This window comes from Buteo buteo, chromosome 5 (genome assembly GCF_964188355.1).
Source record: "Buteo buteo chromosome 5, bButBut1.hap1.1, whole genome shotgun sequence".
NCBI lineage: Eukaryota > Metazoa > Chordata > Aves > Accipitriformes > Accipitridae > Buteo > Buteo buteo.
In genome coordinates, this window is record NC_134175.1 from 373,343 (window position 1) to 399,621 (window position 26,279).

The window sequence follows — 26,279 nt, forward strand, 5'->3', positions numbered from 1 at the left end:
CAGGAAAGCACAACCTTTCCTGTATTCTGAATCATGCCAATTTACAAACCAAGTGATTATTCCAGATTCTAGGACAAAGAATCTTTCCATCATTTGGTTTACATTTGCATGGCTATACCAGTTAGACGTGCAGCTTTAATGAACAAACATGTCCAATCTTACACAGATTACAACTTTTTGCATATCTTGAGCATATTTCAAAGCTAGAGAAACATATGAAAGATTTCCTAAACAAATTAGAGGCAGAGCATAAAAAAGCTAAAGCAGTTCTTCCAGTAGATACTAACAATGTAGAGACATTTCTTAATTCTAAATTTGCAAAAGTACCTATGTATTTCATTACCAAAATGCAGTAATTGAGAATGAACTTGTTTCCCATTAAAATAAGCAATCACAAAGGCACCTATGCAGTCATTTTCTAAAGTTTAAATTGTACCCTTCAGATGTATGCAGAACCAGGTCTCCAGATGCTGTGGTAACTTGAGAGTCCAGTGAGGTGCCATCTTGTAAGTGTGATTGCTGACAGAGCCAGATAACAGCAAAGTTATTTGGGAAAAGAAAGGCAGCAAAGACAAAAATTGATCCCAAAATCTCAATTCTCATAGGGACAGTGCTCCACTACTTCCTCCAGAGATCTGTCCAGCAACTCCTCTAAGCCGACATATGCTCACTGAAGCCAGTCTTGTAGCAAGTTCCGATTCACAGTAAGCAGAAACGAGCACTGCTACTGGCAGTAAGCTACTAACTCCAAACTTCCTGCTTTATGCTGATTATTAGCTGCCTGAACAGCTCAATGGATCTGCAATCATTTAACGCAGAAGACAAATTTCAAGGGTATCATGGACAACCTGCTAGCTATAGGAACTCTGGGGTGCTTGACAAGGAAAGAATATTCCCACTTTTAGTTCCATGCCATCTTAGAATTAATACTAGTTAGTTATTGGCCTTATTTGTCTACAGCAAACTAAATATTGTTTTAACAAATTCTAACTTACAACTTAATACTATGTCATTGAATCACAGAATGTCCTGAGTTGGAAAAGACCTATGAGGGTCATCAAGTCCAACTCCTGACTCCACACAGGGCAACCTAAAAGTTAAACCATGTACCTAAGAGTGTTGTCCAAATGCTTCTTGAACACCGACAGGCTTGTGGCCATGACCACTTCCCTCGGGAGCTTGTTCCAGTGCTTGACTACCTGCTCATTTCAGCTCATACTTCAGAAGAACTGTGTGAGATTCTAGACAGAAGTTGTTTTGAATAGTACATTGCTAGCCATAGCGGTAAAAAGGTTTCATGGGTCTGGATTGGGAGAAAACACACAAAGAAACAGCACACAAGCAGGGTTGCTTCATTTTTATTTACTCAGCAAACATTTTCCCATGTGATTCTTAAATGCAATGCAGGAGCTAACCAAGATTATTAGGTGCTGGCTGCTTTTGCGTGGTGAAGCTTTTTGCTAACAGGATCTTTTTCCAGAAATAAAGACCATTGGTTTGTTAAGGTATCCCAGTTTAGCCAAGTACAGTTGCTAATTTCACCCGCAATTAAATTGTATTTACAACAGTGCATCCTACAGTTATTCTACAACAGACAAGACTCTCCATCCAAAATGGTCCTACTCCCCATCCCACACCAGGATTTCACTCTTTCAGTATTAGGGGTGCCTTCACCTGTTCGGCCACTTCCTTCCCCATCAGCGTTTCAACAATGGCCAACCCAAATTCAAAGCTGGTACCAGGGCCGCGGCTGGTGAGGATGTTCCCATCTTTCTCCACGCGGCTCTCGGAGTAGGAGTAGTGTGCTTGGGGGGACACACAAGAGAAAGAGAGAGGGTCAGTCTCCAGCACAGCGCCCACAGCTGCCGCAGTGCATAGACCTGCCTGACGCAGGGTGCTGCCGCCGGCTGCCTGCAGGCTACTGCAGCTGAGGAGTGGTGGGTCCCGCCTGCCTTGGGCTCTGTACCCCTGTCCCTCCAGAAACAAGCAGCGCATCACTGCCTGCAGTCCTCAGGCAGGAAAAGGGCCCACAGGGAGCTCTAGCACCTTGTTCACATGGTATGAGAAGGCACCTCTGATTCTACAAGCTCATCAAGAAGCGCTTGCCGTGCCTGTCAGTTCCCGTGAGGTTACTTTTGGAAGTCAGACTGCTGTTGTGTAGCTGTTCACAACCGTCTTTTTTCCAAATGCAAGCAGAGGGAACTGGAGCAACCCTGCAGACTCCTGCTCACCTTCAGACTCGTTAATGTTCACAGAGTGACTTCTTAGTAGTGCTTCACCACCACTTCCTTTCGGTATGAGAAAGTGTGGACCCATCAGCTGCTCATAGCACTAAAGTACTACTCATGGGAGAGCAGGAGAGGTGCTGCTGGGGTTTGCTGTCGGGCCCACTGAGGCAAAAAAACAAAAGGGTAAGAGATGGCTCAGCCTCAAGAGAATAAGGGAAAAAGTGCTCCTAGTATGACAGCAGCAGCGTATTTTCCCCAAGGATAAGAATGTTAATATAGCCCTGTATTTTGAGGTTAAACAGACTTAGAAATATAGTCTTTGCATATTCAGTTGAATTTTGATTACATTCAGGAAAGCATTAAGGAAATTCAGAGACACAAAATAGGATACAAAAGCTATTTTCCTTTCTTTAAATCAGGGGTTCAGCTGAAAAAAAAAAACCACTCCGAGAACAGTTTAGAGAGAAACTTATAAAAGTCATTATGTACCTCCATTCATCATTTTATCTTTGGCCAAAGGATGTGTTGTGACTTTGCTTCCAAACCCTATTCCATGTGCCAGAAGGGCAGTAGGACCTGTAAGGACACAAAGTTGCACCAGTGAGGAACTATTTTCTGCTACAAATGCTTTTAAGAACCCACGTCCAGGCACTAGGCCCTCAAGGGGCCAAAGCTCACTGTGGACAGACTACTTTTACAAGACCCGGTGCCAGCCCTATCTCTGAAGCAAAAAGCTTCAAAAAGAACACAGCTGTATAATCTCTCTCATTCTGTTACACAAAACACCCTGTGCAGAGAAACACAGGAAGAAAAGAGAAGGTTTAGAGAACACCCAGTTCATGCAGCTGTCCTGCCGATGATTGTGCTGCCTTTGAAGGAGTAGAGAACAATGGTTATTTCACTTCCAGATAATACATTTTATTTAAAACTGCTTGAAACTAAGTAACAAAAAGTCTGCATTTCAATCTGAACATTAACTAGGTATAATTACTTTAGGACCTTGTTAAGCCTTGCATTTAGGGACTTAGCAGATAAAATATTATTTGAGCAAGCCTTTACATGTTGCAATTGTGTGCCAAGCAGTATTTTAGACAGATCATGGGCTGGCTGCTAAGTTTTTGGTTTTAACAGTCTTTCTCTTTTCCTTTCATACTTCCTCCTTGGCCTGAATTGAGGAAGGAGTTTGTGTCAAGAAGCTTTAGGTCATCTGACAGAAAATCCTTACGGGAATTCCAAAAGAAACTGAAGGCAGGATTGGCCTGACATGAGTTTTATTTCTGTACATTTGATTCATTTCAGATATAGTCCAGGAAATAACCTTCTTTGCGTTCAGACGGAATTAGCTCTAAGAACCATTACACCTAAATAAATGAACCATCCCCATTACAAGCAAAGGCCTTTATTGGGCAACTGTGAATTTGCGATTGCTCTGAAAGAGATACAGATAGAGAAGTAGAAGACTACCGCTGCCAAGTTCAAGAATGTTCACAACTCTGTATGCGTATCACCTAACTGAAGAATGAAAGCGTAAAACCCCCAGCAATGTACCAGAAAACAAAAGTGAAAACACACTCCACAAACTCACTCTGTTAGACTGTCGTTTACATGCTCGTTGCCACTCTCCTCGTTCTCGGCCATGGGTACCTAGGCCAGCCTCTCAGTTCAGTTGGGAGTATTGGCAATTGTTCATCTTGCTTTTTTACACGCAAATCTTACAAAGGAATGAACTGGATACCTAGCTGTGCAGAATATGTAAGCAGACAACCCTCTCCTCGGAGTAATTCCATCTTTTGCTACCACTCAGATGAGGAATGGTGAGCCTGTAATACTATATTTACAGCCTTCCTTCTGAAGTTAAAGGGCAGGAGAAGAGATGTGAGATAAATTTATAGCAATGATGTTCTGCCAGCAATGTGTCCTCAGCAATGTGAAAGATCACCAGAATAAGCAAATATTTTGTAAAAAATCCTCGCACAGTACCTTTCACTTTTTATTTTAAAGACAGTAACACAACCAATTGAAAAGAACTGGGTACCAAGCAGAACTTGCAGCATAAGTGTTCAAAGTATTTCAGAGATTCCTCTGCTATTAAATTTACAAAAAATTCACATGCTGATGGGTGCATGTATAGTACAAATCCCTGCTACTACATTACAGGAATACAGATTTCTAAGACGGGAAACTGTCTGCCTGCCCCTTCAAAATATCCAAATGCTTTACAAAGCAAGACATCTTGTTAACCCACCTGCACATATAGCAGCAATCAGGCCTTTTCTGCTTTCCTGGTCCTTCAAAATGTCTTTCACAGCAGGAGACTGTACAAAGAAACCGTATCACAAGTCATTGTTTGGCACTGATTATTTGAAGCACAGTTGAAATATTTACCACTGCAACTTCATAAACAAGTTTTACAAAGAAAACCAGCTGCCAGCTCTCCATCCTGCCTTAGCACAGAGGGCAATGAAAACACTAAAAAGGAGAAAAAACTGAACAATAAATACATGCCCCACAAGGAAAGAGCAAGGAAATCAGAAGGAACTGCAGGGAAGTACCTGGCCCACATAAAAGCTCGTTAATCCACAGCCACAGAAAGTTGTTGTTGGAAAGCTTCACAAGACAAATAGGAAAGAGTATTCATGAGACACCTCCAGACAGCCTCTATCATTCTTAAGAAGATTTATACGGGTATTTGTCTCATATTCCAGGGCTTACGAACTGTGTGATACCATCTAAATCCTATCTGATAGATGGACTTGTTTGTCCGCCTGCCTTCCACAACGTATTTATACCACCACTACAACAGCTTTGCACCAGAGACAGAATTCTTGAGCAAAGGAAGAGAGTCTCGTGGGTTCGGCCTGTTTTATATTTCATGGAATTAAATCTTCATTTGCAACTGTTTCATCTTCATACGATTATGAACAGAGATTTTCCCACAATACAGAGCACCCTTCCCTTTTTATTCTGCTTAACTAGGTACTCAAGTCCAAGAATTTACGCAGTTGTCCCACCTATGTATTCATAAGAAGGCTTAAGACAATTAACATTTAGTTTACTGATTCGTTCAGAAGAGAATTTTCAGATGCCAAACTGAATTTGCAGGATTACTAAGCAAGTGTAGACCACCCACTACTCATGAGGATGCCCATGAATCTTTAAGATATCAGAACTTTACCTCTGACAAGTTTTGAGCTCCAAGGTTACCCCCAGGCAGGACCACAACATCGTAAGGCCCCTAAACAAAAAGATAAAATTGTTCTGTTGAACAGAGGCTGTACGTACATTACACTGTTTTATGGCCACTACAGCTGAGTCGGATGCAAAGCAAAGGGATCTACCTTTTTTTCCACTGAACGACACTTTATAATCAGAGAACCAGTTCCAATTATGGACCAAAATACGGTCTCCTACTCCAGGAAGAGCCTATTATCAATAACGTCTGTCACAGAACTAACTTTCAAGCCCAGTGCATTTAAGAGCTTCAACAAGCAAATGGCAGCTCTTGCACTGTAAGGATAAGTGGTTTTCTTCCAACCTTACTGTTCAGGTCTAACTGTAGCATTGTTTAGCTTTTCATCAGAACTTTTCAATTGTTCCACATCACAGTATTTTGTTGGGCCAACTAACATGCAAAATAAAGCTCTATGTTTGATGCTTTACAAAAACAAATACCTGTGCAGAATTACAAAATCTGTCTGATCCTAGCATGCTATGAAGCAGGACAACACTGAGGGGAGCACTGTGGGATGTGCAGTTCCGTGATTCACTGCTGCGTAGAGCTAACATAACATGCAACATATTCCTAAAAGTAATGCATAAGCTTTCCAAATTCACCTCTGAAACTGTGAGAAAGGCTATGTTGGCCATTGTATCAGATCAGGGTGATGACCAACCTCTTTTCTGGCATCTTCAAGACTGGCATCAGGACAAATGAAGACATCTCGACTGCACTGCACTGGTTCTTTTCCTGTTAGGCCTGCAACAGTCACCTTGATCTAACAGAAGAATACATACAATTCAAGAATTCAGGGCATTTTTCTTATATGTTTGTTCTTAAGTAGTACATAGAATGAGTGAAGCACTACCGACAGCTGCTGAGAACAGGGCAACTCTTAAGCTTCCCCAAATCACGATTAAGTCCAAATGTGCAAGGTAAGCAGTGACACTCACCTTGAGATTAACAAATACCTCTAATAGTTCAACTTTTCAAACAGGACATTTAGAGAATATCTGATCCCACAGGTTTGAAACAAAACAAAACAAAACAATAGAACCCAGGAGAGCTGGACTAAGTAGATCAGATAATGAACTAAAGTCTCTCTGCAGGCTCAAGCCATTCTCAAACACACTTACAGAGTGTTCAATTTTCTCCCTTGACTTTTAGATGCCTGGACATAGTATCATACATGTGCATGGCACAGCTCACATTCACTAAATAAGCAGACAAGCTTGAGCTTCTTATGGCAGCCCAAATGGGCAGCACATTATTGGAATGACAAAGGTGGTGGGAGAGAGTAATTTTTAATTTAGTCATTTCTATACACATGCAGTTGATGGGTTTATTTAAAATCTTATTTTCATACTTAATCAGACGATAACACTGTGTACCACTACCGTTGCCAAAGTAACAAAGAGCATCAGGAAACCCACCAGACAGAATTCTAGTTAATGACAGAATCTTAAAAGCAGCTTGCGAAAAGCTATGTAACGTCATGAGCTGTAATGTACTGAGCTGTCCAGACCCCTATAAAAAAAGCACTCCTGTTACTGTGCATGGGAGTAGCCATGTTTTCTGATAGGGTAAGATTCACCTGAAACACTGCTCTGGTCTACGTGAGGCTGGTATTTTAAAAGGTTATCTTTTGCACAAATGTCAGTTGTCATGCATGCTTATTTGGGGCATGGCACAAATATTTGCTAACCGGTAAGAAGGCAAGGGTGAATTTTCACCTCATACCAGCAGACTATGCCTTGAACTCCTAGCAGTGACCGTCAACTTGAGGCAAGGATTTTCCCTTGACCAAGCACTCACAAAAAGATTTTTCGTCGTCTGCATACTCACCCCAGCTCTTCTCATAACATCAGTGGGGATTACAGTTTCCATTTCCTCTGCCCCTTTTGCAAGAATCACCAACGCTCTTTTCGAGGCCATATCTTGAGGGGTTGCTATTAGGTGAGATGCTTGCGAAGGGGGGGCTGAGCAGGGTGGAAAGAGACAATGTCGTTAGAAGGCAAATCCCCTAGTATAAATCCTTCCCAATGGTGAAGGTTAACAGTGAGTAATTTGCATTTTTGCATTATCTTTCATTTAAGCCACCTTAAAATGGTTCACTAGCTTTAATATTCATAGCAATTTCACTTAAATAAAGAGCTTTTTACAAAGAATGCATTATGATATTAAGGGATCAAGACGTTTGTGTAGTGGGAGGCACAGCACATCAGCACCAGAACAGGAAACAGCCTGACCTAGTCAAGACTTTACATGACTTGAGTCTGCCAGAGAGAGGGGTTCAAGGTGGGTGGCAGAGTTGTTTTCAATTTGCACACCCTCACTCATACCCAGACTACTGACTCCTACCCAGGTCAGCATTTATAAAAAGGGCTTGCATGAGCTTTGACCTCATGTCTGGTATTTAGTTTCCACACAGCATGCTTCATGAAGAGTTTCCTGTGACTTACAATGACTCGACCAGTGCCCCTGCAAAACCTCAGCAACAGATTTTCTGGGTATTTCACAATTTTGTGGGGGAGAAAGGTGTGTGCACATGTGTGATGGGGGAGCAGACCACAGAATTTAGCAAATGGAACAAACTAGGCTTAAGACTTTTTTTTCTGGTTCCTAAACTCAAGTTGAGGTGAATGGCCAAATTTCTATTTGAAGGTTAAGTTAAAGTAGCATTAACTACATCATGTAAAATACACACTAACTCATACTGGCCTGACAGAAGTCTGTGAAAGCATCTGTGGTGTGAGAAGGCATTTCACAGGTCATCCACTCTATGAGACAGGGATTTTTTTCCTATGCAGGGATTTGCCATCCAGAAATGCATGTAGCACCTGGGAGCTCTTCATAAAATGACATCCATGTTTAGTTGCCTCCACGGAAGAAAACCATCCCCTCATCGTGCTTCAAATTCATCTATTTTCAGGTTCGCTCCCCACTGTTAAGCGTCATTTAGAAAGACGCTCTTTCTAGAATGCAGTCATATACAGCGGAACGTCCTGCAGGATGCAGAACCAGCCCAAGCAGACTAATTCAGTGTGTCAAATCCTACTTTTAGGACAGCTTTACATACTGTCAACGCCAACTGAACAAGTACACTCAAATCATAGGTATTAGCAATAACTTCAGGACAACCTGGAGCTTCTTAATAATTCGTCCTGAAGATATATGTTGATTCTGCAAAACTAATTTTCGTATGGTTTTGACTAACTAGCAATGGAACACCTGAATAGCCACAATGCAGAAATACTGCATTTGCTTCTTATTGTAGAAAAGTACTCCAGGTCATAGTTTGTGTCCCTCTCTCTCATTAGTTCTTTAGATGCAAATAGGCACCCGATCCTGAAAGCTTTTCTCTTTCTCCTAATCTAGTGAAATGCAGTCTCTCCCTACTGTCCTTAGACATTTCTGGTAATACACTGACCGATTCTTGAGCATTAGTGCTGTTCTTTACGTGGGTGCATATGTAAACAGCCATCACGCTGTAAATGCTACCAGGACAAGACCGTTTTCCAAGGCGGCAGAACCAAGCTGTACAGACATGACACCCGCTTCATTTAACAAGCTGTCTATGCATAGCAAACACAAGTCACCCATTTGCTTCTCGGTGCCAGCATATGCGCAGGCTGCCTCGGACCTTTAAGCCAAACATATTCCCCTATGTGGGTACATGCACATTTCTTGAGATGGTGACTGCTGGCAGACGGCCGAGCCAGAAACTCCAAGCAGGCCGGCTTTAGAAGAATCACGCCTTTCGGCGCCCCGACCACGCAGCCTAGCTACCAGAGGCAAGGGAAGCGTCCAGGGTCACCAGATCAGCCGCTCCGAACGGAAGGCCGCGTCCCTGCGCGCTCAAGTGTTTATTTTAGGGACGCGGCGCCATTCGGCGTCGCAACCACCTCAGAACACGGCGAACGGCGGCGCGGGGCGACGGGAGCGGGGGGGTGTGGGGGTGGGGGCGTCGGGCCCCGGAGACAAGCAAGCGGCCTTCCCGCCCCTGCCCGCGGCCGCCGCCGGGCCCTGCGCGCCCCCTCCGCCCCGCGGCCGAACCCTCGCCCGCCGCAAGCGGCGACCCGGCCCCCCCCGGCCAGGCGCTCCTCCGGCCAGACCCGGCGAACCGGGGCGCGACGCAGCACCGAGCGAGCGGCGGGAGCGGCGGCGGCGGCGACTCACCTCAGCCGAGGCGCGGGCGACTCTGGGAGGCGCGGCCCCGCCCCCCCCGCCGCGGGCCGCCCTCCCGCCGCCGCCGCTGCCCGCCCGTCCTCCTTTTCCGTTTGCGAAAGGCGCCGGTTTTCTCACGTTCGCTCGGAACGCGGCTTCGGCGGGCGCTCCGGGCGCCCACCGCCGTGACGCCACCCTCCTACGTGCGGCAGCGCGCTCGCGAGGGGCCACCTTCAACGCGAGCCGCCGCCGCCGCTTTTCCTCGGGCAGCCCTCGCACCTGCGGGCAGTGCCGGGCCGAGCCGCCGCTCTCCTCCGAGCTCTGCCCGGAACGGCAGACCCACATCCCCGTTTCCGAGGCCCGTGGCTCCAGAACTGAGTTTTCCCTGGGTTTAAGGAGCGGTTTCAGTATTTGGAAGGACGGGCCGGGCTGCGGGAGGGGCCCTTCGGGACTGCGGACGGCCCTGCTGCGTAAAACCGCTACTTGCGGGTGCCGGCAGTCACGGCCCCGCTCCCCGGTGAGGGGCTCAGGGGAGCTGTGGCGGAGCGACTCAAGTCCAGGGCATGGGACCGGAGAGCAGGGCACAGGGAAGGGCCTCGCTGGGGGCTCTCCCGCAGTCGGTGCGGGGTTCTGCTCCCGCCACGGGGAGCTCTCGCGTGCTAGGCACACTGGACTTCGCTCAGAACCCCCGACTGGGCTGGTCCTCGCGCCTGCTGCCCACGAGCCGGCGGGCGCGTCCGCTTGTCGGTCATAACGCGCTCTGGAAAACTCCTTCCTCCCGCTCCCGCCTGCCCACGCCGCCCGCGCACACGCGAGGCCCGGCGCTCCCGCAGGCCGCACGGGCCGGCGCCGCCCCCGCCCGCCCCTGCTGGAGCGGCGGAGATTGGCCGCGGGGGAGCCGCAGGGGGCGGGGCTGCGCGCCCGGCCGCGCCAGGCGGGCGCCCGGCCGCTGCTGGACAGCGAGCGTCGCTGCCCCCCGCCGCCGCCCCGGCCCGACCCCGACGCCGAGCGCCGTCGGGCCGCAGCGCGCCGTCACCCCTGCGCTGTGAGATTTACCTCGTGCCGAGGTGGTTTCGGTACCGCGCGGTACCTCCGCGCACGGCGGAGGTCGTTTGCAGACGTGCCGGTGCGGACGGTCCGGCCCCTCTGCCCCGGCGGCCTGGACACCCAGGCTCTTCCCCCCTCACCTTTCGGGGGCGCGGCCGGGCCGGGCCGCCAAGCCACGGCGGGGATTCCGCGCGGGACTCAGCGGGAAGCCCCGGGGGCGGGAGCGGCGGGCGCTGCCCGGCAGCGCTGAGAGGGGCTGCGGGCGCTGCCCGGCAGAGCCGGGGGTCGCGCCGCGGGGGGGGGGGGTGTGGGGGGGGCGGGCCGGAAAGCCCCGCCGGGCCGGGGTTTTCCCCGCCGCCCCCGGGCTGACGCAGCCAGGCCCTCCGGGGGCGGCCCGTAAGGGCCGGCGCCCGCCGCCCCGCGCGCACTCCAGCGGGCCGCGCCGCGGCCGCACCGACCCCATGGGACCGGCGGCAGCGCGGGCGGGCCGGGCGCTCTTGCCGGCGGCGCTGCTGGCGCTGGCGCTGAGCCCGGCGCCCGCCGCCCTGCCGTGCGGCGCCGGCTGCCCAGCGGGTGAGGGCCGGGCCGGGGCGGGCCGGGGCGCGGGGCGCGGTACCGTGGCAACCACCCTCTGTCTCGGCCCGCAGGTACCTTCGTGGTGATGGCGGACTGCGGGCGCGGCGCGGGAGCGGGCTGCCGGCAGTGCCCGCCGGACACCTTCTCCAGCGCGGCGGGACTCCGCGGCTGCACCCTCTGCCGGAAGTGCGAAGGTACCGGGCGGCGGCGGCGGCGGGGGGGGGCGCCTTCGTTACCTCCCCGGGGCGAGCGCGAACGGCAGCGGCAAAACGAGGCGACGCGTCTGCCGGGCTTCTCGCTGAAGCCGCCGGCCTCGTTTCTGCAAGGCCCGGGGTCCCCAGCCCGGGCTTCCCTGAGCGCGTGCGTAACCCAGGACTGTCTCCACTTTCCAGGGAGATTCAGGTACTTAAAAGAGTGCTCCTCAAAAAGCGATGCTGAATGCACGTGCAAGGAGGGGTACCGCTGCAGCGGCGACGGCTGCTCCCGCTGCGACCCAAGCTGCGGCGTGGGCCAGGAGAACACCGGGAGTGGTAAGGTCGCCTTTCCCCGACAGCTTAAACCTCCTGCGCTCGCCACACCGGACGCGCCGCTGCCTCTTGCGCAGCGCGGAAACAACTAGAGCAAGGACCTCGCAAGACAAACCCACCAAACTCTGAGCCCTGCTGCAGCTCAAAGCCTGCGCCGGTTAGGTCACTTTGCACGACAGCTCTTCTGTTGCCAGCACGTGGGAAACTGAGCTGGGAACTCTGGAGCTAGAGGTGATCTGCAGCATCTTTTGCCAGATAAACAGGTGGTGTAGCCAGGTGCTGTACTGGTCCATAGCTCACGGGGAAAGAATTGTCTTGCACGATCACAACAGCTTATGAGATAGTAATTCTGTGAATGTGGATCATAGTCATTGTACAAGCAGGCAAAAATAATTTCACATGTTGTTTTAAATGCTCATCTTGTACTAATTTACCTGTCCTTCTCTGTTGAAGGCTGCCAAACTTGCCGCTATGGAACTTTTAATGATCAGCCCAATGGCTCCTGTAAAAACTGGACAAAGTAAGTAATCTAAAAATAAATACTACAGCTATTATACTTGACTGGTTTTTTTTTCCATGGTTTGTTTTTTTTAATTTTTTTTTTTAATTTCTTTTTTGCTTTAAATGTCTTTCAGGTGCTCTGCAAATCAGGTCCTGGAGCCTGGAACTGCAACAAAAGATGTCATTTGCAAACATGCTTCAGATAATCCCACTTTAGTCACTACTCTACCTACCACGTCTCCTGCAATTCCATTTTCTATCACTGTGCCAGGTGAGTCATAGTATAAGATTGCTTATGGAGCTAAAGAATTATGACCTACTTTGAAACATACTCCAGCTCGCTCACTCACCATTTAAAGCAAGAGTCCTTTCTTCTATCCATTTCCAGTGTTGCAGACTCCTCCAGAAACAGAAGTGGAGACAGAGTTGTCAGCTAATTCAAGGGCAGTAGAATTTCGCTTTGTAATGCTTATTAGAGAATGTTTTTTGCTCCCTAGGGGAAGACCTCCAGATGGACATTATCAGAATTTCTCTTACTGTAGCTGGGCTGTTGTGCATAGTGTTTCTGCTACCTTCGTGCGTATGCTTTGGTATCTGGCAGAAAAAGAAGCTACATGCTGTCTTCAAGAAAAGTAAGATATATACACTCTTGAATTCAGTTTTTCTTTTTGAAACTAGACAGAAATCAGGAATCCAGGTTTTTAAATATCTTTCAAAGATAATTCCAGACAGCTTCAGGTTTTGGCCTTGTAAGTCAGAAACAACAGCTGAAAGGAAAACGGTTTGGGAATTTCTGTTGCAGAAAGCACTTAATTAGCTGTACGCGTTTTACCAACATTGCAGGTTAACTGCACGTGTATCCACAGAAGTGAAGTATTCATGGGAGGCGAAAAAGCTCAGCTGAGCCTTGCTGATCTGGTTGAGGGTCAGTTCAGTTTATTACTTCCAAGTACCATCCTTGGCGTGCATGGCAATAGCGCTTTCCAGTTCCGTCTGCTCAGGAACAGTATGCATGGCCCGGAGTGAGCATCCCTGAACTCTGGCTGCAGTAGAAGACGCGATACCAGTCAGGACGTACTACTACACAGATACAGAGTCAGCCTGAATCCAGCGCTGCCCTCCGAGAGCTAATAAGCCCCAGGGAAGCTCAAGAGTTCAGCATAGAGATGAGATGGAATTGCATCCAACATAGTTTGTAGTTGGGATTTTTGTCTGTTTGGGTTTTTCTCTCTCTCTCTTGTCCTCTCCTCTCCCCTCCCCTTTCCTAGAGATAAGGGCTTGATCTTCTAGTGTAATTCTGAATACATGAGACAATAGCATGACTCCAAAAATCTAACAGCTCCATATTCGTCTTCCTTTCATTCTTATGGCAAACAGAGCAATTACAGCCCCTGTTGCATTAGAGAAAACAAAGTATGATAAAATAGTTTTATCGGATGTACATGCCGTAGAGGAATAATTTCAGATTATTGAATCATTTGGAAGAATTTTTCTTGCTGACTTCCTGTGCTTGTGACTGAGGAAGGGCGAAATAAGATGGCTGAATAAATACAACAGAAAGTGAGCATTTGATCTTTTTCTTCAGTGCACACCACACCTGAACAGTCAATTCAGGAAGATGATGCCTGCAGCTGCCGCTTTCCTGAGGAAGAACAAGGTGAATATCAGGACCATAGCAAATCCACAGAATTCAGAGATCTTTTGGTGAACTAGGAATTGGACTGTTCAGCTCAACCACATTTGAATTTCCTTTTGGAACACAGAACAAGAACCTGTTTACATAAATAGAGAGGGTATCAAAATCTGTGGATTTCAGAGCGCTAAATAGCCCAGCCACTGAGGAAAAAGTGCATCTTTTCCATCTCTTAAAGAAATAAAAATAAATAAATAAAAAGATCTGAGTTTGCTGACTTTCTTCCTCTAGGACTAGGAATCATATTTCTAAGAAGCGGTACTTGATCTACATAAAGAAAAAGTACTGCACTTAAAAGCAGTAACAAAAGGGCAGAATGGCTTTCTGGTCCCTCTTAGAAATGGTGCTGGAGCCATAATTTACATGCAGTCTGAAAGCATTTGATGCTAAAAAGGGGATGTGTAGCACATAGTAGAGCCACTTGTGATGCTTATGGTCTCCATTACCATTACCAGCCATCCTCTTGAGTCTAGAGCTGCAGCTCCTCCTAAAGTTTAGCTCAAACCCAACAGTCTTGGGTTTTGTGTGCAAATACAGATAGACCTCATTTCAGATCCCATCAGTGCTAGAAACAGATACCTGGCCTAACTACTGCACACCTTCTTATATGTAGGAGAGAGGAAGCCAGAAAAATCTAGACCTGCAAAGTGTTTCATAAGAGCTTGCCTCTGCTGCTGTATTACAGTGATTGGCTTAAGAGGGGCAGTGGAAACACTGAGAAAAGCTGTGGTTGACTTGATCTTAGAAATAGATGTTACTGTGCAGCTGGACTGCACCACCTTCAGTTCTACATCATTCAACTTTGATCTTTTAGGTGATGCAAACATATTATGTACATTGCAGATGTGGTATACGTAGATGTGATACATTTCTGGTACTATTTTTGTAACTCTGAGGTTGGAAAGATTTTAACATCAGACAGTCTATCTGTCTCTTTGATCGATTACTGTTACTTTGGTCTTAAAATGCATGTTTGAATTCATGGTATTCGCAACACCTTTTTTAACCTTTTACAAAACCAAGTATTATATTTCTTTAGTAGATGTTATGCAAAAAATAGAATGAAAACCCACCAATATGTCACTTAAAAGATGATTTTCCCCTCTATGTGATTTCAACTTGGAGAATGCTATTCTTGTCTTTGAGGAACGACAGCCCGTCTCTCCATTCAGCAGAAGATGATGATAGCAGATTATTTTCACCAAACCACACTTAGGCATTCTGATAAACTTCTGTACAAGTAAATATAAAACAGTATGTGAGAAAATAAATGTCGTACCAAAGCCTGAACTATTAAGTATATTTAAATAAATCTCTCTTTCCATCCCTAGCCCAAGTCTCCTCTCTATTAGTACTTTTGACCATGAGAACTAAGTGACTATTACATCAAGTTCACAAACTTAAAGACATGAACAGGACACGTGAAAAGCCACCAATCTATTTATAAAATCAACAAGCAACCTTTGCACCAGTGGACAGTATCTTAGAACAGGATAAAACAGTTCTGCTTGTGATTAGTTTCTAATCCACATGTAAGGTATGAGAATTCATGTACAGATCCCTGTAAAAACTCAAAACATCCGGTGGTTTGTCCTTGGAAAAAAGAGATAGCAGTTGGAATTTTACATTTTGTTAGTACATTCAGTATATATTTTGAAGGACATTCAGTTTATAACAAAAGCAGCACTGTAAATACTAAGATAGTTGGAGTGTTTAGCAGTTTTCAGATTTATACAATATTCAAGTTCTGTGAATTGTGGCTTTCTATAAAGAACTCAAATTATACCCATAGAATCATGCACTTCCTTGAACATAATTAATTGTTGCATGTTGTGGAATTTGCCTTCACTGTGATCACATAGAACAAATGTATTAGAAGCTTGTTCCCATTCTAGACCCCACATAGATAGATATTTTTATTTAAAAGTACTAAAGGATTTGCTTAAATTCTTCTTTTCACTATGCATGTAGCAGAAACAGCTGTAAAACCACTTCTGGCAGTATGCTATGGAAATGCAATGGGCAGACTCATCAATTAAGTTTGCTCGGAAGTTTGCATCTGCAAAAAAGCCACATATTTGTAGCTTCCTTTTTTCCTTTTTAAATTATTCTTTCATCTCCTGAAAAAATCCATGGCAGCTATTAAAACGTCAGGCAAAGCTAGATAATGTGCAGATTGGTGGTTGACAAGTGGCTACTATACAAGTCACAGAAGCAGAAATGGTGTAGGCATCTGATCTAAAGTCAGGATGCCACATGCAATTTTTTGAATGTTTTGCTCTCTCAAGCTTTTGTAAAAATGTTGCACAGTACAATTTAGGGATCATCAATGACTAGATTAAAAGAAACATTGTCATTAGAATTAAGCTTCTACTAGCTTTCCTGAAGAGAATTTGTGGCTGAATTTGTCTGTTTCTTAACACAGAGGTTGACAGCCTTCCCACATGCATATTAAGCACTGTAAAATCCTTCATCCAGCAAGGGTGAAGGGGGACAAACTGCACTGTGTATCTTTGGCTACTGGCAATTATGGCAGAAGGAAGGAGTGAAGCCTAACTGTACATAATTCAGAACCAGGGCTGTGGAAAAGAAGTATTTTTTGGTGAGGAAAAATAATGGATAGATCACATGCATCTTAGCTTCACAGGGAGTTTTTATTGAACATACAGATTCTTTAACACCTGAAGAAACTTACCAGTTCATGTAGAAATAATGCAGATCAGTCCTCCTAACTCTTTGAGCTCTAAGTGTTGTCTGCTTTCTGTGAATGTCCCTTTTCTCAACAGTCTTTTTAATTTATTATGTAGCAAGCAAAAAGGAACTGGGAATGCCATGGCGACTCTCAAGCAGCCCAGGTGGCTGAGGATGAGGTAACAGGCCAGATGCAAGCTTTTTGCATTTCCATTTGTTTTTCTTGGAAGTCAGAAAGTGTCCTTTTAGCCAGACTGTGTGTGGAGGCCCAGGTGATGTCAGGCAGAGTTCTGAAAGCATGGAAAAAGGAGACAAATCCTCTTTAAAGATAATTTTGAGCAGGAGAGCCTGCTGGTTTTTTATTGCTTCCAGAACCAGCACCATTTCCTGGCACAGTTACTGGCATCAGTAATTAAAACCATGTTTGTCACATGTCTTGGCTTCATAATTTCTTGTAAGAGTTGTGTGGCTAAGGAAAGCAAAAGGTTCATAGCAAAAGGCTTTCTGTTTCTCACTTCCCTCTCTTCTACAGGCACGCCTGTGCATTTCTATGCCTGATACTTCTGGATGATAGAGACTCTGAAACTGTAATAGCTCCTCTCAAACATATAAATATCGTATCATTTTTTAAAACCAGAATATGATTTCTTATTTTCAGTCTTTCTATCAGATCCTTCATAGGATAGAAGCATACTCTTCCCTGACAGTCATTCTGATACTAACACTAATGATGCAAATACCTCCACAGGAGACGGTCCACTCTGAAGAGACTTAACACACAGGAAATAGTACTACACAGGCGACTCGCACCACTCCACTTGCTTTTTAAACAGGTGATAAAAAGTCAAGGTAAGTTTCACTATTAAAATGATACAAAGTCTTATTCTATCTCCAAGTGTTACCTCAGTTCTCTCAGCCAGGAACAAGCCTTCCCTGATACAGTGCTTTCTTCAGAGCCTGCCAAAGGAGGTTCTCCATCCCACAGGGTTTGTGTTAGCTGTGCATCAGGAACAGATGGCTGAGCATCCTCCTATCTATCCCTGGAACTAGCATGAAAAAAGCTGTTGGATGCCGTCACTGCCCTCACTGTAAATAAAAACTTTTAATACCATCTACAAAGAAAATGGAAATTCCCTCTAACCTCAATTTGGCAAGAGTTTGTTATGATATCACCTACTATGTTTCCTTTCACCTTCTAGATCCTGGGTGCCTGCCAGTTAAAGCAGCAGACTATTCCTGCAATACTCTGAAGCAAACTGGATTGTATTTTAATGAAAAAAAACCCAAAAAAACCCAGCAGCTGAACACCCACTGAAATCAGGGAAAATCTCTCCTGTTTGTCTAACCTGTTTGCATTAAGGAAATAAATCAGATTTTATTTGATTTACTAAGTGCAAAACCCCATACAAAGACACCTACCTCAGTTTAAGGATGACTTATCATAGTGTATCTTAAACCTGTTAAATCTACTCTCAGTTTACATAATCCAAACTAAAACAAGCCATTTCAAAACTGAAATAAACTGTCCGAGTTACCCATTTAAGTCAGTTTTAAACCAAATCTTAGGTTACATTAGCTCTCTTTTCTCCTTTACACAAGGATTTCAGCAGGTTTAGAACAAATGCAATTCTGGAAAAAGAAGAAGGTAGATGGAGAGGTGAAAGAGACAATTTGCCTTTAGCTACAACACTATAGACTTGAGAAACATTTCTATTAAAAAAAAAAAATCCTTCTAATATTCACAGCATTGATATTTTGATACTTTCCATTTAGAACAAGTATAAACCATTTAACCTGAAGAGAACACTATACAGGCCTGTAAGCAGGCAAAAAAAAAACCAAAAGGAAAAAAAAAGGCACCACACTACTTTTACTCAGTGCACCTTTATACAAATTTTAGAGCAACTTTGAAAGAGTAGAACACAATTCTAAAGAAAATTTACATACATGCCTAAAGCAAAATTTACTGAAGTATCTAAAGCATAACATATTTTTCTTAAACGAGAATGGAAAATACAACGAACAGGTATATGAAAGGAGTGGTAGGAAGAAACATCATCGACTCCAGAGGAGCTGCAACACTGCAGTTCAGCACCACAGTTGTCTTATCAAGCTACAATCCCATCAGAAGGCCAAAAAGAGATTGACATTATCAGTGTTACAGCCACCCTTAATAATGCATCTTTTTGTATTACCGTATAGAAGTACAGGTGTAACCACAGAAAATGCTGGATGGTTCCCTCAAACTTATGAGTTCTAATAAGAGAAAAGGAAGCTGCTGTTCTTTTCTTTAACTTGAGAGTCAAAGGATTTAGAAATCTGAACAGGCACTGTACTCGGGAAGCCAGCAGATATGACCGTAGCATATTCTCTTGCCATTGCATCTCACTATGTCTGCATTCATCAATAGGGTAGGCTACAATCAGAATACTTCTCACATGGAACAGCAAGGCTGTAACACATAGCATTTGTGTGCTTCTCAAGAGTGATTAAATATGCCTCAGGGAATTACAGAACAGGAAAAGGTTTTACTGTGCTGCGGCAGTACTAATTATCCTACCTTATATAACGGTTTCTGCACCTTCTTCCAGTCATTCCTAATGACACAGAAAGAGATCATCCTGTAAATAAAACATTAGTATGGTGGCAGAAACAAGTAGAGTAAATGAAGAAGGCTTTGGAGGCTTCCCGCACTATTCTATTTCCACAGATGGTGGTTTGCAATGGATTATTTCCTTCTAAGCATAAATCCTGCTTGTCTTGTAGAGGATTTTTAGAAAAGCTACATGGGTGCTGGGATGGGATACTATATGCATGCTCTAGGCTTTGTGAAGTGACCTACTTCCTCAGCTGAAAAGGCCAAGAATACATCTGAGCAGTTACAAACAGCCAGAAATACCTCCCCATCACCCTCTCCAGCTTAAGGAAGGAGGATTGTCATAAGGAATAGTGGAGAAATGGATGGAACAAGAGAAGAAATCATGGAATTGTTTAGGTTGGAAAAGACCTTTAAGATCATCACAAATGGCATCTAAAAGCTAGTTCGAATGTTGTTCTTTGCAAAGATCTGCAGCATTTCCTCTCCTGGTCTTACATATCCTTCACCTCCTGCTATATGAGGGTTCTCCTTAACCAGATGGTTCTCCGGCACATTAGAAGAAAGGAGCTACACAGCTGGCAGCAAGACCATAAAAAGAAAAGACAGGACTGTGCTACAACAAGCACATCAGATACGTATCCCTTCCTTGTGATACAGGTCCCAATCCCACTCTTCCAAGGATGGAAAGCATACGCTTCCATGCACAGGTGAATTTTTCTTATTTCCATGTTTCTTCTGCAGACTCTGCTCAGCAGTAACCAGTTGGTCCTGTCTGTTACAAGCCTCACTCATAAAAAATGCATATGTAGTACAGGAATAAGAGTAACAGGCTAAATAGTGACTGCTCTACAGAACTCTTCTTATATTGTAGATCTGCCTTGGGAGTTCTTGCAGGAAAGGGGATTTTGCTCCCATTACTTAGTTCCAGTGTAGCAAGAAACATTCAACTTGCCAAACCAGAAGACAAAGATCTGATACCTGCTTCCTTCACCTTTGTTAATTCCTATTCCTGTTGATCACTCCCATCCCCAGGGAAAGCTTTCCACTCCAGTCAAGATAAGTCAGAAAGTCAGTCAGTCATTACAGAGAAAATCAGTTAACGCTTGTAGCGGATTCCAGTTTATCAAATAATTCCCATCTCTTAAACAGTGAAGGGAAAATTCTACGTGGCTGACTGCCAAGATACATGCTTTCATTTACAAAATAACCTTGAAAGAACTGCTTTAAAGCTCAAGTTGCCCAGTGAGACCTATGCCAACTTTCCACCTGTTAAGTACACGTATTTGTCCTGAAATGTGAATCACCGAGCTTGCAGAGATTCCATTTAATTAACAAAAAATCCTCCAAGTAGTGAAAGATTAAAGAGATTATGCACTTGGAAAGCAAAATTAAAAATTAAAGTCTGCTTTTGTGAGCTATTCATTTACTGCCTACGCTAAGTTAGACAGTTAAATGCCAATGATTATTAGGATACCTCTTTAATTACAGTGGCTCCTGCCCACGCACTGAACTTCTATAGAACTACCTGAAATTTGTCCTCTAATATCAGTTGTTAGAGTGGTAAGTGATCCTAAGCCTCTGTGGTAAAAACAGGAAGAACATGTGTATACCAAATGTGAAAATGTGGACAGAAAAATAAAGAAAAGCATAAGGACACCTCTGACAAAATTGCCTTTGTTCCATCCCCACTGTAGATGCAAGCCCTTACCCTCTTGCTCTTTTAGATAATGAAACAGGGCACCATCTTCAAAGATAGCAAAATCTTAATAAGTTTCTGATAAAATGGTTTGTAACAAGAAACTAACGAGGCAGAGCACTGTGCAATTAACAGAGTACGAAGTAGGCTCAAGCAGGGAAATCTGGAAGACAACTCTTATGCCTCATCCATCTCTTGCGATTTGCTGCTTTAGTGTTTCTGCACTTCTTCATGTTGTGCCAGAAAAAGTGCAAGACAGCCTGGCCTGCCCACCCCATCATCCAAACTACTACATCCAAAGAAAAGAATCAGCAGGGTATTGCTGCTTCCCTTTTTGACATTAGAAATACCATTTTTTTTCAAAGTTGCACTCGAAGCCTTAGGAGACAGAAATATTAAAGCTGAAGTTCATTTCTTTAAATCCTCAGCTGTATAGATGTTTGTGTGGGCAGGCTCCAGGACAATCATTTGTATGGAAAACCCCTCAATAATATGCTTAACAAAAAATAATGAATGGTCTAATTCTAAGAACAGGAGTGAAAATGTCATAGCATGCAGCAGTCACCTAGCTCTCAGCAGAATTAGCTTGATAATTTCTTATCACAACCTAAATTAAACCTCAGGAAGACTGTGCTATTGTTGTTGTTGTTGTTTTTTTTTAATAAAATATTTATAATATCTACTGCTGATAAGACTACGAATATACTGTATTCTATATAACAACAGTACTTATGCAAAAGTCAAAAGATACCCTAGCATAGAAAAACTACTGTGAATATATAGGAATACAAGGTACTCGTGATCCACAGTTGCAGAAAAAGGCAGGTTATTATATAGTACTATAAACAACAACAAACAAGAAAAGGTAATCATTCATTTATGTTTAGTAAGGTCTTTATGTCTGTACTGTAATACATACAGATAGAAGGCTACCATTAAGCCTGCACTGTGTTTGGCTGTTTTTCTAAAGCACCATGCTACCTAATCATCCACAGTGAACATAAGCTTCTGCACTTGTGAGCTTTGTTTTGCAGCATATCAGTTGCCTCTGAAAGAAGATTCAAGCATGGCTGCTCCCATCATTTGTAGCAAAACCTGCTATGGACACATAGCAGGCACAAAATTTGATTCCTTCTCTCCAAGGCAATCCCTAAAACTACCTCAGTGAGTATTGCTCCCCAATATATCCCCTAGACCACATATGCATCTTCATGCCATGCTGAAGGCCTCCAGCCTGTGCTTTTGCTCTGGCAGACAGAGGAAAATTGATTTAATTAAATCATAATAAAATAAAAGTTGTATGATCTGTGCTGAGATAGTATAGTAATGGACAGTAGTAGAAAAAATGATCTAGCAGTTTTACATGAACCCCCTGCAATGTCACTATATATATATCAACCTATAGTTTTTATTATCTTGTTCTCAGAGCATAGGGCTATTCCTTCATGCTCTTCAGCTCTACAACGAGCAAGGGTTCTGTTTCAATGCCTATACAAATTAAAACTGCTTTCTGAATAATGTTGCTCTCGCAAAATATATAAGAAGTAGTATTTGGTTCCTACTAGTTATTTAAACATTTTCAGAAAAAAGCTATCAACATGATACACTGTATTTTCAGTTACAAAGGACCATAGCTGATGGGAATCATCCAAGCTAATCAGCCTGAGAACAAATACAGCAAGGTCACTGGATACTTAGTTTGGCAACTATTCCCCACTGCTCAGTTCGTCCCTACAGATGCTCTCAGACAGCCCAGGACACGTGCACCAGCAGGGACAGGACCAAGGCTGACTGGAAGTTAGGATCTCTTCAGACCAGAACCACAGGGAGCCAGAGATGTGAACAAGCTTACGTGCTCAAGGATGGAGGGGAACAGGAAACAACGCTGAACTCCATAGCTCTATTTGCTGAGGATGTCCATTTTCTCACCAAACGAGAGGACAATTAGTGTAAAGAGAGAAAAAAAAAAAGGCAGCTTTATTCGGTATATTCATTGATTCATACACCATAAATACACTTGTGCCTGTGCAGCCACAAGGGCTCCAGAGCGCCCAGTGTCACCTTCCGTGTTCCCTGTCCATGGTCCTGTGCCGAGGCCGAAACAAGGACCGAGTCCTGCAAGCACCTTCCCAAACCCTCCCTTTAAAAGCTCCTTCTTTCTTTCCACCCCCTACACTTCCACCTAGAGCAGACAGAGAGATGAGGCTGGGCACTGCAGACAGAGGAACAGTGCCAGGAGCGTAACAAGAGCACAAGCAGGAAGGGAGAAGAAAGGTAAACTAGTACATGGAACAGAACAAGGCCTAAGGTTGGACTAACAAAGGGGCTGCTACTTAAAAGCCTCACGAAGGTCGAAATCCTGCACAAAATGCTTTAGCTGTGGTTTCAGAGAGTTAAACCAGATAACAACGGCAGGCCTTCCAAGCTTCTTAACATGAGAAGAAGCCTTGACTGCTTCCAGAAATGCCAAGACAGCAAAGGCATTACAAGAAGGAAAAAGAATGAGAAAGCAGAGTAGATCATACAAGAGCATTCAAGAGTGAAGACTCTGTCCTGACCCGACTGACTGTTTTACTCTGATCCACATAATTGTTGTGGTGCTTTTTAGTAGACCGAGCTTCTGATGCAGTTCCAACACCAGCAGTGATGCTGACTCCTATCAGTGAGGCTACTCAAGAAAAACTAATGTCTAAGGAATATATTGTATGGATAATTCCTCCAGAGTAAAAGTCTCTTGACCTTATTTAATCATTCTTCAAAAAAGGCAAGAGTTCTTTAGCTGAGAAACATATGTATGCAAGAAGGGAAGAGAAACAAGACCTTTTTCAGAAGAGAAAAGTGGACACCTCCCCCCAAACAACAAAACCAATGCCACACAGTTACTTTCCCACAATTTAGTTGTCTTTTGTAAATTTTAATTCTATACCGCACTGCCTGTGACACCAGCCTCGAGCCCCGCGCCCGGACCCTGGTCGCTCCAGCCTTTTTCAGGAGGTTTCTCAGCGCCACCTCCCGGGGCAGGAATTCCATTATCAGCTCCCTCAAACCCACCGAGGGACAAAGCCAGCATGAGCAGAGAGAAAAGGTTTCTTTTCTTTGAAACGCAGTCTGAAAAAATGAGGTACCTGTCACTGGTTGAGGCACACTGGCTGGCTGTTAAAAAATACCCAGAAGTTAATTACCCCTATTCAGAAAACCAAACAGGAAAACGTGTTCACCTATCCCAGCTCTTCCTCAACAGTTCTCTCCCTTCACACTCCCCACACCAGGAAGGAAAGGATTGGTGCACTGTGTCTCAGATCAGAGCTCATTTGGACTACTCTGGATTATTGGAAGGTCTCCAAAAATCCAGTACTTTGCCTTGAAAAAGCCTCACAACAGACTTCTCTGCAACAAAGAAGCACAACTTGGAAACTTTTACTGGTTCCAAATGCAAGCAGGGCTGCAGAAGCAGACATGCATCTCTGAAGAAAACGAGCACAAGTTTCCAGCTTGCTCTATACCTGGGACTGATAAAATGAGAGTGCAAGTATGGATAGTCACCGACCAACAGCCTATGCCTTTTAGGAAGGCTGCTTTGCACTCATTTCTGTGCAGTGTGCTGACCAGAAAAATGAGACAAAGAAGTTCTTATTCTGCTTTAGTCCAGACCATAATTTCTTATTAGGGTTGAACAGATTATTTGGGATACCTTGCGAGAACAGGAGAAAGGTAAAGAGAAAGTTCCATTCTTGCTGCAGAAGGTTTCCTCTCTTTCCTTATACTGCCTGCTCTCATAATTTCAGTTTTAAAAATAAACTGTAATTGCATAGTTAGTTCCATTACATTTTTTGTGGAAGAAACCTTATTTCAAGATCTGGTCTCTGCTCCTCTGTTTGTGGCTGCATTATCCAGAATCTGATTCCCATAAGATATCGATGTGCTGAATTTCCAAGCTCCAGTCATGCCAGACTTACTTTCCTTCATGTCAAACAGTGTGAAGCTTCAGTTTGCTAATTCTGTAGTGCTGAGAGGACAGGTGAATTAAGGACCAGTTTGTCAAGCTTCACTTGGAGAATATACCCAGACTACAGTGTGCCAGCCCAGCAGGGCCAAAAATCAAGAGGGTTTTTTCCCCTCAAACTGGTGGAAACTACACTACAAAGGAGTAATGTTTTGGCAGCTGTGATCCTGTACTAGAGAATTTTTAGACCACTTGCCAATTCTGTAGCAAAATAAAACATCTTCAGAAAGGCCTACAGACCTGTCATCTTCATTTACGCAGAGGCATGTGTTCAGTTAAGCACACATACTCACCTATGCACCTCCAACCCACCAAAGAACAAGAAAACCTAGGTCAGAACCTCTCAGAGATCTTACATAACTGAGAGAAATTCAGAAGACAGAAATACTAATATGCGTACCCAAATATGCGTAGCACCGTATAGTGCTATTTGGTTATACAGAACACACACCACATGCGCTATACTACAGTTTGCGCACAGCAGGCAGAAGCATCATCTTCAAAAAAGGAAGTTAACAGCAAGTGCCCAAGTTATGGTTAGTTTTTTCCTTTGATCCTCTCAGTCTTACAGCTGGCTATTTTCAGTACACTCTAAAATGCAGAGTATACATAAGGCAATGCAAGCTAGTGGCAGGAAAACTCTTATTGCAAGTATGACCTCACAAGGCAGCTATTTCAGTATGCAAAATAGATCTAATAATCAAGTTACAAAGCTGAATAATTAGCTAAAATGAGAAATGTTAAGTTAAAGTTAACTTCTTAGGTGTTAATGAGGACAGATATCTGCTAAGCCAGCAGTGACAGCAAAGCAAAAAAACCCAAACCCCTAAATGATACACTAGACCCTAGCAGGGAAATAAATAACACTGCAAATATTTTTTTCTCTTACACCAGCCAACATGTATAACTCACTGAAACAAGATGTTAAGTTAAAAAATCTAGTAAAATTCAAGGAAGAGCTGGAGATTTATATAATAAGCTCATCTGCAATTACAGTGTCAATACAAAAACATTCTACTGCACGCCTCTCTTCATGCAACCTAAATTCAAGCTAAAACGTTACACCAAAATTTACATCCTAGGAAGAAGTCCCTCATACAAACATTACTGCTAAATCACGTCTTCTCTTAAATTTCTGCTTTTGCCAAGTGTCGCAATACTTGACTAAAATAACTCATGTTTACTTATCATAAAGCACTTTAAAATGGGAAAGAACTTTTGCGTTATAGGTTAGATTTCATCCTTACTATTCTACATAGAAGGTGGATAATTTTGGGGGGTGTTTTTGGCTGGTTTTGTTGTGTCTTATTTTTTAAAAGAGTTTTCTTGACTTC

General features: G+C 44.2%; 3 protein-coding genes across 4 annotated transcripts in view; 1 reads left to right on the forward strand and 2 right to left on the reverse strand.

The window, feature by feature from the left end:
- Positions 1–1,342: 1,342 nt before the first annotated feature.
- Positions 1,343–11,442, reverse strand: PARK7 (Parkinsonism associated deglycase). Of its 2 annotated transcripts, none has more exons than XM_075027067.1 (7): positions 11,311–11,442; positions 7,291–7,424; positions 6,122–6,223; positions 5,404–5,463; positions 4,474–4,543; positions 2,718–2,804; positions 1,343–1,805 (listed from the first exon to the last, which is right to left on the reverse strand). In XM_075027067.1, the coding sequence occupies exons 2-7, from the start codon at positions 7,378–7,380 to the stop codon at positions 1,645–1,647; spliced, it is 570 nt and encodes a 189-aa protein (XP_074883168.1). In that variant the 5' UTR covers positions 7,381–7,424; positions 11,311–11,442; the 3' UTR covers positions 1,343–1,644. The 2 variants fall into 2 exon arrangements, with proteins under 2 accessions (XP_074883168.1, XP_074883169.1); XM_075027068.1 differs by lacking the exon at positions 11,311–11,442 and adding an exon at positions 9,625–9,714.
- TNFRSF9 (TNF receptor superfamily member 9) lies at positions 11,033–14,878 on the forward strand. The gene is made up of 7 exons (XM_075027066.1): positions 11,033–11,232; positions 11,307–11,429; positions 11,628–11,765; positions 12,216–12,282; positions 12,398–12,534; positions 12,761–12,895; positions 13,849–14,878. The coding sequence occupies exons 1-7, from the start codon at positions 11,121–11,123 to the stop codon at positions 13,974–13,976; spliced, it is 840 nt and encodes a 279-aa protein (XP_074883167.1). The 5' UTR covers positions 11,033–11,120; the 3' UTR covers positions 13,977–14,878.
- A 22-nt stretch (positions 14,879–14,900) lies between these two features.
- The window catches only part of PER3 (period circadian regulator 3), a 47,227-nt gene continuing 35,848 nt past the window's right edge, over positions 14,901–26,279 (reverse strand). The window contains exon 23 of the transcript XR_012650281.1: positions 14,901–15,188. The gene's annotated coding sequence lies outside the window, so the exon portion shown is untranslated. The remainder of the gene's footprint in view (positions 15,189–26,279) is intronic.

What these genes read in the sequence shown, in the direction of transcription:
- PARK7 (XM_075027067.1), bottom strand. Translation starts at nt 7,380, where the DNA reads ATGGCCTCGAAAAGAGCGTTGGTGATTCTTGCAAAAGGGGCAGAGGAA. An exon ending in ATGTTATGAGAAGAGCTGGG is followed by an intron (nt 6,224 to 7,290) that starts GTGAGTATGCAG and finishes TTCTTCTGTTAG; the next exon opens with ATCAAGGTGACTGTTGCAGG. An exon ending in GAGCTCAAAACTTGTCAGAG is followed by an intron (nt 4,544 to 5,403) that starts GTAAAGTTCTGA and finishes TTCTTTGTACAG; the next exon opens with TCTCCTGCTGTGAAAGACAT.
- TNFRSF9 (XM_075027066.1), top strand. Translation starts at nt 11,121, where the DNA reads ATGGGACCGGCGGCAGCGCGGGCGGGCCGGGCGCTCTTGCCGGCGGCG. An exon ending in CCAGGAGAACACCGGGAGTG is followed by an intron (nt 11,766 to 12,215) that starts GTAAGGTCGCCT and finishes TCTCTGTTGAAG; the next exon opens with GCTGCCAAACTTGCCGCTAT. An exon ending in TCCTGTAAAAACTGGACAAA is followed by an intron (nt 12,283 to 12,397) that starts GTAAGTAATCTA and finishes AATGTCTTTCAG; the next exon opens with GTGCTCTGCAAATCAGGTCC.